Source organism: Pollachius pollachius (genome assembly GCF_949987615.1).
Source record: "Pollachius pollachius genome assembly, chromosome: 14".
NCBI classification, from domain to species: domain Eukaryota; kingdom Metazoa; phylum Chordata; class Actinopteri; order Gadiformes; family Gadidae; genus Pollachius; species Pollachius pollachius.
Window position 1 is genome coordinate 9,385,694 of NC_136947.1, and position 13,983 is coordinate 9,399,676.

Consider the following 13,983-nt stretch of genomic DNA (forward strand, 5'->3'; position numbering starts at 1 on the left):
TGCCTCGTCGCGAGCTGTCGGCGGAGGGGAACTGAACGGTAAGCCCGAGAGCCGCTCTTGTCTTTAACGGTATTTTCATGACGACCACAGCCTTGCCGCTCGCGAGGGGAGAAGTTGATTGGGTGGTCTCGCGGCGTGCAAGTCTAGCGCGTCTCGAGACGTGGAGTTGGCGGGCTATGTGTTGCTTCGGAGAGGCTCGTGCTGCTGAACCTCTCCTCGCCCATTTTCTCTCGGCTCTTTGAGCTCGTGCTCGAGCGCGCGCCTGTCAGAAGCGCAATTAAATATTTTACATTGAGATCGCGAGCGATAATTGAACGGCTGTCCTTCTCTTTCCCCCTGTGTGTGTATGTGTGTGTGTGTCTTTCTTTCTCTGTCTCTCTCTCTCCGTGTGTGTGTCTGTGTGTTTGTGTGTCGCTCTTTCTCCCTCTCATCCCTCTCTCTCACCCCCTCCCTCCCTCCCTCCCTCCCATCCTCTTCTCCTATGTGTGTGCGTGTGTGTGCTTTCTGTCCAGTCAGACTCGTGGAGCGCCTCCCTTCCCTCCCTTCGCTCGCGGACCCTCCCGCACACACACACAGCCTCAAATGACCCGCTGACGGCTCCCCGCTCGCGCGCGCCCGGACCATGGCATGCGGCTCCCCTCGCGCCTCCTCCACACGCGCTGATCATGGGGCTCCGCTCCAGGAACGTCGCCAATGGGTCCGAGGACAAGAGGTCCGACCTGGACCCCCACGCGGCGGACGGCACCCTGCTGCTCGTGTCCGCGGCTTCGGGTCGCGAGGACTTCAAGAGGGGCGCGGGCCAGGGCATCGGGCTGCTGGCCAAGACCCCGCTGGGCTACACGCGCCCCGTCAAGAGGAATAACGTCCGCCTGAGGAAGATCCAGAACCTGATCTACGACGTGCTGGAGAGACCGCGGGGCTGGGCGCTGCTGTACCACGCGTTCGTGTGAGTAGAGCCGTCTCGCGCTGCTTACTTTCAGCACTGTTTTAGTCGGTGTCTGTGACCATGTTTGTGTGTGTGTGTGTGTGTGTGTATGTGTGTGTGTGTGTGTGTGTGTGTGTGTGTGTGTGTGTGTGTGTGTGTGTGTGTGTGTGTGCGTGTGTGTGCGTGTGTCTGTACATTTCCCGAACCGTGTTTAGAAATGGTCTTGGGATGTCCAACGCTGGACTGCTGAGTTCGTCTGAGTTTGTCGGAGTGTTTTGGAGCTCTAAACTTTCCTCCCGCGGTGCGTTGTGGTCCTCGCCGGTTTAGCGAGGACCACAACGCACAGGGAGTGTGCGAGAGTGTGAAAACCCAACAACCCGCAGTCTGACGGACGGGAAATACAGTCAGTTGTTTACATCGTCAAAGCTTATGAAAAACCTAAAGAGATGAGCTGTCCATCGTTTAAAAAGCTGCTCTGTGTGTGTGTGTGTGTGTGTGTGTGTGTGTGTGTTTTCGTTGGGAAGGAAACACAGAACAGTTCAGACCATGGATGACTTTTTACTTTATTTACCTTAATTTGATATATTTTATATTGAAGTGGACTTTGAGATGATGTAATTCACATGGCTGTTATAACACAGCTGCGTGTGTGTGTGTGATTTTTTGTGTGAGTGTTTTTTTGCGTATTTCTGTGTGTGCATGCTTCTGTGTGTGTGTGTGCGTGTGTTTGCGTGCATGTTTCTGTGTGCGTGTGCATGTGTGTGTGTGTGTGTTTCTGTGTGCGTGTGTGTGTGTTGTGTGGGTTGTTACCGGTAATTGTACAGGAGTGTAGATGAGGAGATGTGAGGATGAATTAGGAGACAGGGGGAAGAGGTTAGGATACATTAGGAGAGGAAAGACAAGGAAAGGTCGGGAAAAGTGTTGATCTTAGGAGATGTGGAGGAGAAGAGGAGAGAGAAGGAGAAGAGAAGAAGGAAAGTTAGAGATGGTCAGAGAGGGGAGCGGGAGGAGGAGGAGGAGGTGAGAAGAAGTGGAGGAGGAGTAGAAGGAGAGGAGGAGGAAGGAGAGGAGGTGGAGGAGGAGGGAGAGGTAGTTTAGGTGAAGGATTAAGTGCCGATGTGTCGAGGGGACGGACAGAGTGGAAGGATGTAGGAAGGTAAAACGGAACAGATGGCTCAAAGATGACGAGAGGGGGAGAGAGGGGGAGAAAGGTAAAGAGAGGGTGGAGGGTGAGAGAGACAGAGGGGGAATAATGGTAGAGAGAGAGAGAGAGCGATTGGGGCGAAAGGTAGAGAAACAAAGGGAGACAGGGAGAGAGCGAGAGAGCGAGAGAGATCAAGGTAGAGAGACAGAGGTCCATGGATAGAGAGGAAAAGATGGAGATGGTGATGGAGGGAGGAAGTTGAGATTCTCGCTCTACCGCTTTCTCTCTCTACCTCTCAATATCTCATTCCCTCCCTCTCTTTTCTACTCTAGCTCTCCCTCTTTCTCCCTCTCCTTCCAGGAGAATGTTTGTGTAGTGCTCTCTTCCTCCATTCGTCACCCCCTCTTACTCTCTCCCTCCCTCCCTCCATCCCTCACTCACTCCCATGTCTCTCCCCTCAACAAGAACCCTTGCTTTGAGTGCCCTTAGCTGCAAGTCAGCCACTGAGCTGACTTGCTTGTTCAAGGGATGATTTTAAGGGAAAAACAGCCTTGCTCCCTTAAGTATTGGGACACCCTACCCCTTCGCGGAAACGCGCAAAATCTAGGGTTAGGGCTCAAATCTAGGGGGAGAATTGGGACAGGGCCTTACTCTCTCCCTCCCTTCCTCCTCTTCATCCCTCCTGCTCTCCCTCCCTCCCCCTGTCCCTCCCTCTTACTCTCTCCCTCCCTTCCCCCTCTGGCTCCCATGTCCCTTCCTCCCTCCCTCTTTCTACTTCAAATTCCTCCCCTGTCTCCTCCTCCATCCCTCCCTCCACCTCCTCTCCCTCCGTCCCTCCCTCCCCCTCCCCTTCCCTCCCTCCCTCCCTCCCTCCCGCCCTATCTCCCCCTCCTCTCTCTGCCTCCCTCCCACCCCCACCTCCCTCCCTCTGCTCTCTACAATATTGATGTACATTTACCGGAACACACCGGCAGGCTGTAAAAACTTATGCAAGACAATAAGAGCCCAGACAGAAGCCACTACCGGAGCTGCCCAGGGTGCTGAACAGCCAAAAGATGCCAATAGCAGCAAGGTCCAATCAGATCGAGTACAGGAGCTGTCCAGGGTGCTGAACAGCCAAAGGAAGCCAGTAGGGCCCTAGGGGGCGGGTCCACCAGCGCTCGTCTGGGAGCTCCAGTTTTCTGCCCAGCCAGGGGACGCGTCGGGTTTCAGCCCCAGCAGTCAGCTCCACTCTACCACATGTGTGTTCCTCCACGTCCCTGTGACCAGGGCCCGGACGGCCCAAAGGTTAGAGGAAAGGTTCCGGGTTTGAGCCCCAGTAACCACAGTCTACCCTCGAAGCGTCCTTTGAGTGAGGACCCCTCATTTTTTGAATCGCATGTATGAGAATCCATTCCCTTTGGATGTCTGTGTATAAAACCATCAGCTAAATGACTAAATCAGTAAATAAAGAGAGATATCATTCAGAAACAAGCTCCAGATGTTTGCACTGAAGTATTTCAGTTCACAACGCACAACCTTGAAGCATCGTGGTGGTGTGTTTACTTACATCTATCTTCCCTCGCGGCCTTCTAATTAAATGTAGCTCACGTCAACAACATCTGATTAGTGGCTCATTACGGAGATTAAACACAGCATTTAGTTTGGACTCTGCGCAGTATAGAATGCAAGATACAGCGAATACTGTAGTAGTACAGTAGTTCAACCTCTGTGCTGCTGACAGTCACTATTCGGATCTGTAAAAAAAATCAACTCTGTGCATAATGAGCTAAGCTCAGCAGAATACGAGCTTTAACAAACGGATGTTGTGATGTCAGGCGACGTCGCTATCGGGAAGTCATTGTTACGAGACACCGAAGCCGGGTTTTAGCAAGAATCTGATGATCCATTAGAAGTAACGTTATACTACACCTATGCTGTGCTGCACCTGTTGCGCGCTACGCTATGCTATGGTACACTACACCTACACCCTGCTAAGTTACGCTACGCCTATTCCATGTCAAAGCTGTGCTTCACCACACCGAAGCTGTGCTAAGCTACAACTACACTATGCTAAGCTACACTAAACAACACTATACTATGCCTTTGCTATGCTCTGATAAGCTACCGCTTTGCTATGCTATGTCTTGATACGATGTGCCACAGTTGTACAATCTGTACAACACCCATGCTATGCTAAGCTACCGCTTTGCTATGCTACCGCTTGATACGGTGTGCTACAGCTGTACAATGCTACACAACACCTAGTCTATGCTATGCTATGCTATGCTACACTACACCAAACCACACTTAACCCATTTCTTGCTGCGCGACAGCCTCTCCATACGGTCCTACACTATACAGCTAAAGCTATGGTGCTATCACATCCTACTGGGGAACCTGAAGCTAAGCTCGTAGTTTATCTTGAACCAGCAGGTCTCAAAGTGTCTCCGTTAAACTTGAGAACAAGCAGATGCAGTCTGAGCAAGGAGCTGGGGGCGCCACATGCGTCATCATCATTACATGCTAGGAGCACTCGTTAGTAATTAGCAACTCTAAGTATCTTTCCATGGGGCATTTAGTCCGGCACAGTGACAAACCCACAGCATTGAACTGTAAGCAGTTAGCTCGCAGCTCAGTGACCACCGCGGTAAAACCCTTACTGTAGCTGAACTAAAGCTTTGTGCTTCTGTCTTTCAGACACAACTGGAGCGCCTGGCTTCAATGACTTCAGTTTACTCTGAGTACTTAATCTTGTGCAAGTTTTGCATTATTCTCGTTAGGTGCAGGGCACTAATTCATTTATGTACGGATACTGTTATCACAAGATTATTTGTACAATGTTGAACTTATTTATTTAGCTGGATACGTGTATACACAGTGATTTTCATGAATTCAGGGACGGGTCGTTAAGGAGCAGGTATAGGGGATAGACAGTCCAGAGACAGGTCATTAAGGAGCAGGTAGGGGTTAGACAGTCCAGAGACAGGTCATTAAGGAGCAGGTAGGTGTTAGACAGTCCAGAGACAGGTCATTAAGGAGTAGGTAGGGGTTAGACAGTCCAGAGACAGGTCATTAAGGAGCAGGTAGGGGTAAAGGCCTATTCATACCCTACGGTAAATATGGATAGGAACCCTTTCGTCCGGTCCCGGAGGAAAGTTTCGTCCGTCAGTGGGTCCGTCGCCTCTGAGCTTATGAATCTGGAGTGCTCCGGGAGAAACTGAGCAATACCAATGGAAATCGAGGCGGCAGTACTAGTATAGAGTCAGAAGTCCAACCATTCGTGAAAATAGAGAGAGTAGTATAATATCTGATATGTATATATATATATTGTATATTATCGTTTTATATGTAGGGGTTAGACAGTCCAGAGACAGGTCATTAAGGAGCAGGCAGGGGTTAGAGCACAGAGACAGGTCATTAAGGAACAGGTAGGGGCTAGGAGTCTAACCTCTAAACCTCTCTGTTGGGTCGGAAACACGTGGTGACACACACATAATATTTACAAACACAGCCTTTTGTTGTGCTGTACGTTTGTATCAGCATCCTACAGCATTGTTTTGTTGTTGTTGTTGTTGTGTACGGTTGTATCAACGTCCTACAGCTGTGTGCTGTTGTTGTTGTTGTTGTTGTTGTTGTTGTTGTGATGTACGTACGTCCTACAGCCATCTAACACCAGGCGTTTGTTGTTTCTTCAGCAGTGATCGAATGCTTTGGTCATTCTCAGTCTCACCTGTCGGTCTCTTTGGGTTTTGGTGTTTTTGCGGCTCACCCTCTGGAGCAGTCACATTTCATATCAAAACAGATCAATGGTAGTGTTTCTGTATTTACTGCCTTGCTCTTGCGTACAACCTCGTACCTTGTTATTTCAAAACGTTGACATTGTTGAGCGTTGATACACAACTATGTCCTCAACTAAGTTTGTTTAGTCCTAGCAGAACTAACAATGTGCCGATCAAGGGTACACAGAGGTTTTGCGAGGTGGCTTAGCGTTTGGTAGCATATGGTAGAGATGCTACCATGATAAGAAACCTTTTTGGGTTAGCGCTGACATCAGAGGGTCATGACCGTCTGGGGAGACTAGAGCTTCAGTAAACCCAGCATATGTTAGCCTTTTAGCTCATGTGGTGGATGATTTAGAACTGGCCTTATAAAATAAACACAGAGCATCTTCCTACAGCCAATTAAGCTAATTTGTACGGAAGAACCGGGGGCTCCTGCTAATCTCCAGACGAGAGGCCCTGGCCTATCACGGGTTGAGTTCCCAGTCTGGGAACAGATTGGTCAGGGCTGAGGGCGCTAGCCGAGTGTCAAACAAGCTGTTGATGACACTCAGGGAGGCAGAAGTGAGCGAGGTCTTTGGACGGGAAAGCGAGCTAGCGGCCTGGAGCTGCTAGCATGTGTTGCCTTCCTAGCACCAGCTAGCTCTGTGCTTCTTAAACATCAGAAATGTTAAAATCCGTGGAACAGTGGTCATGGAAATGTACAGGATTACAAAATAGGTAATTTTTTACATTTAAGTCATAATAAAATAACAAAAACAAGGTAAAATACAGATTATATCCACACAATTATCGACCTCACATCCACCCAATGGCCCCGAATCAGGCAGAACCGGGAGCTGTTTGATGAGTCAGTTGTACGGCCGGGCTCATCCCCACTCCATCGGTAATCAAGCTCCATCACACATTTATCAATGACACGGTCTGCTGCCAGGGGCTGGGGTTAGCTTAGAGAGTCTGCTGGTTGATGGTTGCGGACAGATGATGTTGTGGAGCGTGTAGACCTGGGCTGTGTACCGTCATTTTTACTTAAGTCATTTTCAGCTGTTACCTAGCACCTTGTTTATTAATTCTGCTATTGATGCTATTTCTGTTTTGGTATGTTTTTGAATGTTCGTCTCAACTTTTATTCAAACAAGCACGTCACATTTTCCAAAGTGAGTCGGACAAGATGACAGTGTCATATTTGAGGTTGTTTAGTAATACACATCACACACTGTAAGACACACACACGTGCACATACGCACGCACACAAACACACACACACACACACTCACTCACACAAACACACACACACACATACACACCTACACACACACACACACACACACACAAAAACCTCCACACCTCCACACCTACACACACACCATGGCCTCGCCAGATGCTTGTATTCAGCATTTATCAGGGCCGAAGGAACACTGAAATCACACTCACACTGGCTGGGCGCCAAGACGGTCGCCCGCCAGCATAATGGCGTTATGGTGTCCACCACCTCTGAGGTAAAGACAGAAACATTAACAACCAAATTACACTGCTTATAGCGATACAGTAGATAGTACAACAAAATGACCATAGACACACCCACAGGCACCCACACACACACACACACACACACACACACACACACATACACACACACTCTGACCCTGGTGAGGATGAGTGTGTGGTTTTAACGAGCGGTTGTCAGAAAGCACTAAGTCCTCTGAAAGAATGGGTTTTATTATGGGATGTATGGGGGAATGCGGAGAACCTGGGTTTTTGGCGTGTTTGTGTGTGTCTGTGTAGGCTAGTACACGAGGGAGAGAGGGTTTGTGGGTACTTTACAGCGAGACCATGACTTTGTTGAAATGTGTGTGTGGGGGTGGGTGTGTGTGTGTGTGTGTGTTTGTGGCAAGGGGGCCCATAAACCTAACGGGGGGGGGGGGTGAGAGGTAATGTTAACGTAACGTCTGACACCGAAGGTGTCGAAGTTGGCTAATAAACAATAAATGTGGTGGAATTTGGCTCAAGAGTAAAGAAAAAGAAAAGTGCAAAGACAAGTGAATCTCATATCGGCATTTACGACTTTATAATGAATAAAGTGAATGTGCGAAGTGTCTGCTTATGCATCACAGATATCTTCCAATTCGACTAACTTGCTAGCTTGATACTAGCAAAACAATGAGCTTCTTTCCGTCCGTCCAGCTGAGGTAGTTGAGCGGAGGGATCGAGCGGGGGGGTGTGGCTTTACCAACGCTTGGAGGTAGGCATGGGCAGTCCCATCGACTGCCTTGTATGCCAGTACCATCATCTTGAATGACCTTCCGGATCAGCTCATTGACCCTTCTCCGTGAAGGCATTCATCCTGCTTAGTAACATAACACCTACACACACTCCATACACACATACAAACCCTCATGCATGCACACCAGACCCACAGGCACAACACACATTGAAACACACATACATATACAGTATGTATGCATACATACATGCATGAATACATACATGCATGAATACATGCATGCATACATGCATACATACATACATACAAAAATACATACATCCATAAATACATACATACATACATACATACATACATAAATACATACATACATACATACATACATACATACATACATACATACATACAGACATATACTCACTTTTCATCCCATGTGCACAACTACACTTTATAGAAAAAAGAAAAATTCCCCATTAACGCTCTGGATGAAAGATGCATGAAAATATCTCCGACCACTAGGTGGCAGAAAGAAATCACTGCACTCCAATGGATCACTTTTTTCGCAACGTTCCCTGTAAGCTTCAGTTTCAGGCCAGTTGTTGTCCTTATAATGAAACCTATGTGCACACATTCCAAGTGAGCTCGGCAAATACCGTCAAGCAAGCAACTCACAACCGTTCCCCAACATAAGCGGTCTGTCGCGGCTGCACACCCCCAAAGCCCCCCCCCCCCCCAACCCCACAATCCTCACAACCCTCAAAAACCCCACAATGGCCCCTCCACCCCCCCCCCCAAGGCAACGAAGCGTTGTCATGGCAACAGGCGTTTGCTGGCTTCGAGTGGATGCTCAGCTTCCCTGCTCTGAGTTAATGGTCCGGGGCGGTTCCCTTGACGACAGGAAGCAACTGGGGCTCTCTTCCTGGGGGGAGGGGGCGGGGTCACATAGGGTCGGGGGATCTTCTGTGTCTCAGCCCCCCGCTGGTGGTGTTGATTGAACGACCACACCTGACGTCCACCTGAGTCACCTGTGGAGGGGGCAGGTCAGAGGTACCTGAGTCTGTGGTCAAATGTCATTGAGGGCATTGAGCAGACACTTTTATACAAAGCGACTTACAATAAGTACATTTGTCAGAAGAAGGTGAAACAACAATATATATATCGCTGTCGGTTCAGTAAGGATGTTCATAGAACCAAGTGCCAAGCACCTAAAATCACTAGGTTAACCCATTCCCCATACACAAAAAAGAGAGATTGGATAAGATGCTACACAATGCTAAGTACTAAAGATATCTAGGGTAAGAGGCTACACAAAACTAAGTACCAAAGATAGCTAGGATAAGATGCTACACAATGCTCAGTACTATTATTAGGTTCACGGACGTACAACATACAATAAGTGTTGGGGTAAGATGGGAGGCTATACAGAGTCTAGGTGAACTTTGAACAAGTGAGTCTTGAGTCTTTTGCAGAAGCTGGTTCACTCAGAATCAGTGTTAGGAAGTGATTTTGACCATCATATCAGTGACGGATGTTTTGGTGAAGCCAGGACAGACGGATACGAGGGTGTGAAGCCCAGACCGGCGCCCTCTACGGACATCTCAGTTCCCTGTGAGTGGTTTGGATAACGGTGTGTAGCGGTATCCTGCTAGCAGAAGGGTATCGCAGAGGAAAGAAAAGGGAAAAGAGAAAGAGCAGCAGTTCGGAGGTCAGCCTGACCAACACAAAACAATGTGTTGTATGAAAGCAGGTAAACAAAACATCCAACACTCACACATACACATACACACGCACACACACACACGCACACGCACAGATACACACACACACACACACACACACATAGTCATATGCTAAGCAGAACAAAAGCGTCTCCGCCTTCGCTGGAGAGTTAATTTGATATCTGGGAATACGCATATGCACCAACACACACACAATCACGCACTCGGCAGTTTCCAACACTGTTCAGTGTCACTGCCGGAGAGTTAATTTGATATCTTGGAACACACACACACTCGCACACATCAAACACGCCATCATGTACCATACACACACACACACATACACTCACTCACTCACTCACTCACTCACTCACTCACTCACTCACTCACTCACTCACACACACACACACACACACACACACACCCACCCACACATGCTGTGATCGATACGAAGGGTGGAGGAGGTTCCCCCTGAGGAGGATGCTCTTACCGGGAGTAGCTGCTTTGTCTGTTTTGGTGTGTGGATTGTGTGTCTGTGTGGATGCTCCAAATGAGCGTTACTGTCGAAAGAGAGGGCGGGCATTTCAGTTGCATTTGTTTAGAGCAGAGAGAGGGCGGGACTTTCAGTTACGATGTTTAGAGGGGAGATAGAGGGAGGGATTTTTTCCACTTTTTTACCTGTGTTACTGGGTTACTGATTTCCAGGTTAAGACCTTAAGCTGTCTACCTGTAGGTCACCGTTACAGCCAAACAGTATTTGTAAACAAACAATTTAGTCATGTAGCGTTTAGCCTTTTGGATTGTAACCTTTATTTATTCTTGTTTACAGGCCGACAACTCCCCCATTAGCATGATTTTCGGTCGCAGCCAGACCATCTAGATAATCTGTACAAACAACACAGACCTATTTACATCGCTTTCATAGGGAACCAGGTACAACGAGGGTGGATTGATGCTGTCTGGCATTCCGGATCTCCTTGTAGTCCAATAAATGTTAGGGTGCTCTTGTCTGGCTGTTCTTATGAGGTGACTTCCTCGGCTGTTGTTTTGTCATTACGAAAGGTCCACAGTTACTCTTCTGTTTGTCAGTCAATAGTCAGGAACAACATTTCCAGAACACAACTGTAGAAAATAAAAAAGCAAGTAAGACAGAGACAGCGTTTGAATGATCAATGTGAATTGATGTTGTTAGCGTGATGAGACATATAAGAACTAGCTTCCCGTCATTTCATAATTGCCCCTCCGAGTTCATCATGAGCAGCAAACACAGTCAATCAAAGTAGCATTGGTGAGACCACTTGCTATGACATGCTATGCACTGTTCGTCCTAGATAGCACCTCCTAGAATATGCTAAGTCTTGATGTTAGGACATGCTAGGTTTTGCTAAGCCCTTGCGGTGTCCCTTTAGGCCTTGGTAGGTCTGCTAACTTGTTGAGTAATGTTGGGAGGCGCTAGGCATGGCTAGCACATCTTCAATGCTATGAAGCTCTAGGACTATCTGAGTCTTGCTAGGTCTGGCTAACACGTCTTTAATGCTAAGAAGCGCTAGGACCTGCTGGGTCGTGCTAGGTCTGGCTAGCACGTCTTTAATGCTATGAAGCGCTAGGACCTGCTGAGTCGTGCTAGGTCTGGCTAGCACGTCTTTATTGCTAAGAAGCACTAGGACCTGCTGAGTCGTGCTAGGTCTGGCTAACACGTCTTTAATGCTATGAAGCGCTAGGACCTGCTGGGTCGTGCTAGGTCTGGCTAACACGTCTTTAATGCTAAGAAGCGCTAGGACCTGCTGAGTCGTGCTAGGTCTTGCTAACACGTCTTGGGTAACTGTAAGAGGCTGCTATGAATCATCGTTTCACTCCCGCTCGTTATAAATGGCTGCCAGCAGCGAGGCGGGCAGAGGATCAGTCACATGGTCACATGGTCGCGCCTGACATGACCTCCTCCCCGCCATAACTCTCAGACATGAGTCACTGTGTGTTTGTGTGTGTGTGTGTGTCTGTGTGTGTGTGTGTGTTTGTGTTTGTGTGCAGTAACTCACAGCTTTGGCGTGAAGGCATTGAGGTGCAGGTATATCAGGTTTGAAGCCACCGACCAGCTGAGAAACTCCGGCAGCAATTCTTCCTCTGTTATTGCTTTGCTAATATAATATTAAATATATCTTTGTATGATAATATTGTTTCTATATTATATTGCTGGTAGAAGTTAGACTGTACAGAGACAGGTTATTAAAGAGCAGTTCTATCGTTCTGTTCTTGTTCTATCGTTCTGTTCCTGTTCCATCGTTCTGTTCCTGATCTAATGTTCTGTTTGCGGAACGCAAACTATTCTATGGTTCTATTCTTGTTCTATGGTTCTGTTCTTATTCTAAGGTTCTGTTCCTGTTCTATCGTTCTGTTTCTGTTCTATCTCTGCCCCCTATGGTTCCTGGTCTTCCTCATGTCTCCCAGTGGACACCATCGTCTCTGCATCAGTAACGTCACACAGACTTCATTAACCAGTTGTCATTTCCCAGTGAAACTCGCTAATTCAATTTGGATTGGAGCCAGGGCCGTCGCCGTGGTAACAAGCGCTCTGGAGTGCATTGCTCAAGGGCCCCTTCCTTCTGCCGGGTTGGGGGGTTTCTTCTACTGGTGGATTCTGGGAGCTGCCCAGTACAACCACAGTCTTCTACTGGTGGACACTGGGAGCTGCCCAGTACAACCAGTCTTCTACTGGTGGACATAGGGAGCTGCCCAGTACAACCAGTTCTGTTTGATTGAACCAACCACAGTTTGTGCAACTTAGCAAATGTTCAGATCTGTTTGTTCTGTCTTTGTTTAGGCTGAAACGGAGAACACGGCTTAACGCTGCCAAGGTTGGAGGTTAAATTCCCTGTCTAGCTCAACTGGTAGAGAAAAGCATTCAAACTGCCAGGGATGGGGGTTTGATTCCTCTGAAGGTGGCCACCCCATCTTGAGAATGTATGCACTCAGGATACTGTATCAGAAGTGTCCACTGAATAGCATTTATATTTTTTGTGATGCTGGGCTTGATGCTACGCTAACAAGCACTGGGCTTGTTAACGTAGTTTAGCATAGTCTAGCAGTAGCACAGGTTAGCCGGCCTAGAATAGTGCTGCTAGACCTGGGGAGTCATTTAGGGACAGAAGCTTTCTCTCCATTAGCAGTTGACGTCTGCCAGAGTGAACCAATCACAAGCCAGCGTGGGTAGTGGATACTGAGAAACATAAGGCAGCGCACTGACTAGCTTTATGCTTACAATGTTAGCCTCTTCAACAGCCAATCGGAATGCAGGATTGACTGCTGCACAGCTGGCTGGAAATTGGAACCGTGTGTGTGTGTGTGTGTGTGTGTGTGTGTGTGTGTGTGTGTGTGTGTGTGTGTGTGTGTGTGAGAGAAAGATAGGTTGAAATTGTCGGAGCTTGTGTGTGTATGAGCATTTGTGTGTGTGTGTGTGAGAGAGAAAGATAGTTTGAAATTGTCGAAGCTTGTGTGTGTGTATGAGCATTTGTGTGTGTGTGTGTGTGTGTGTGTTTGTGTCTGTGTGTGTGTGTGCCTGTCACTGCTAATGAATTTGCAGTTCATAAGCCAGCACAGCAGTTTTTTCCCCACTAGATGTAGTGTGTGTGTGTGTGTGTGTGTGTGTGTGTGTGTGTGTATGTGTGTGTATGTGTGTGTGTGTGTGTGTCGAGCTCAGAGACGCTGATGTCAAGCAGGAAGTTCAGTCAAAAGTTTAGCCAATCAGTCAGCACGTACGAAGGCGTCATGGTTGTTCAAGTGTTAATTGGCTAATGAGCATTGCCCCCCCACCTCACCGTCACATTCAAAATTTACAAATTGACCAATCACAGAGCGGATCCGAAGGCTGATCATCGTTAAATCTTTCTTCCTAACGGATCCTAACGCCCAGGAGCCAATCACATCCTCAATTAACTACCATGACGATGACACACACACACACACACACACACACTGAGGGGTAATGGTCGTGAGTAATTCTCTCTTCATGCTCTCTGGCTCTCCTTGTTTAACCCCTGCTGCTCTAGCTGGCCTCACTCAGGTCCTCAGGCGCAAAGTGTCGGGGGGGGGGGGGGCGCGCAAGCTTGTCCCCCTGGTGTGTGTGTGTGAGAGGTTTCATAAGGGCTGACCCACACCACCCCTGGAGAAGGAGCAGAGGCCCAGTACTGGCAGGGAGGGCCTTGAGTGTGTTTTTA

General features: G+C 48.2%; 1 protein-coding gene across 1 annotated transcript in view; it reads left to right on the forward strand.

Moving 5' to 3' along the window:
- Window positions 1–665: 665 nt before the first annotated feature.
- kcnq3 (potassium voltage-gated channel, KQT-like subfamily, member 3) overlaps window positions 666–13,983 on the forward strand; it is a gene marked incomplete at its 5' end in the record, with an annotated part of 60,201 nt that continues 46,883 nt past the window's right edge. Inside the window, one exon of the mRNA XM_079750319.1 lies at window positions 666–946. Coding sequence (XP_079606445.1) covers window positions 666–946 — 281 coding nt within the window. The remainder of the gene's footprint in view (window positions 947–13,983) is intronic.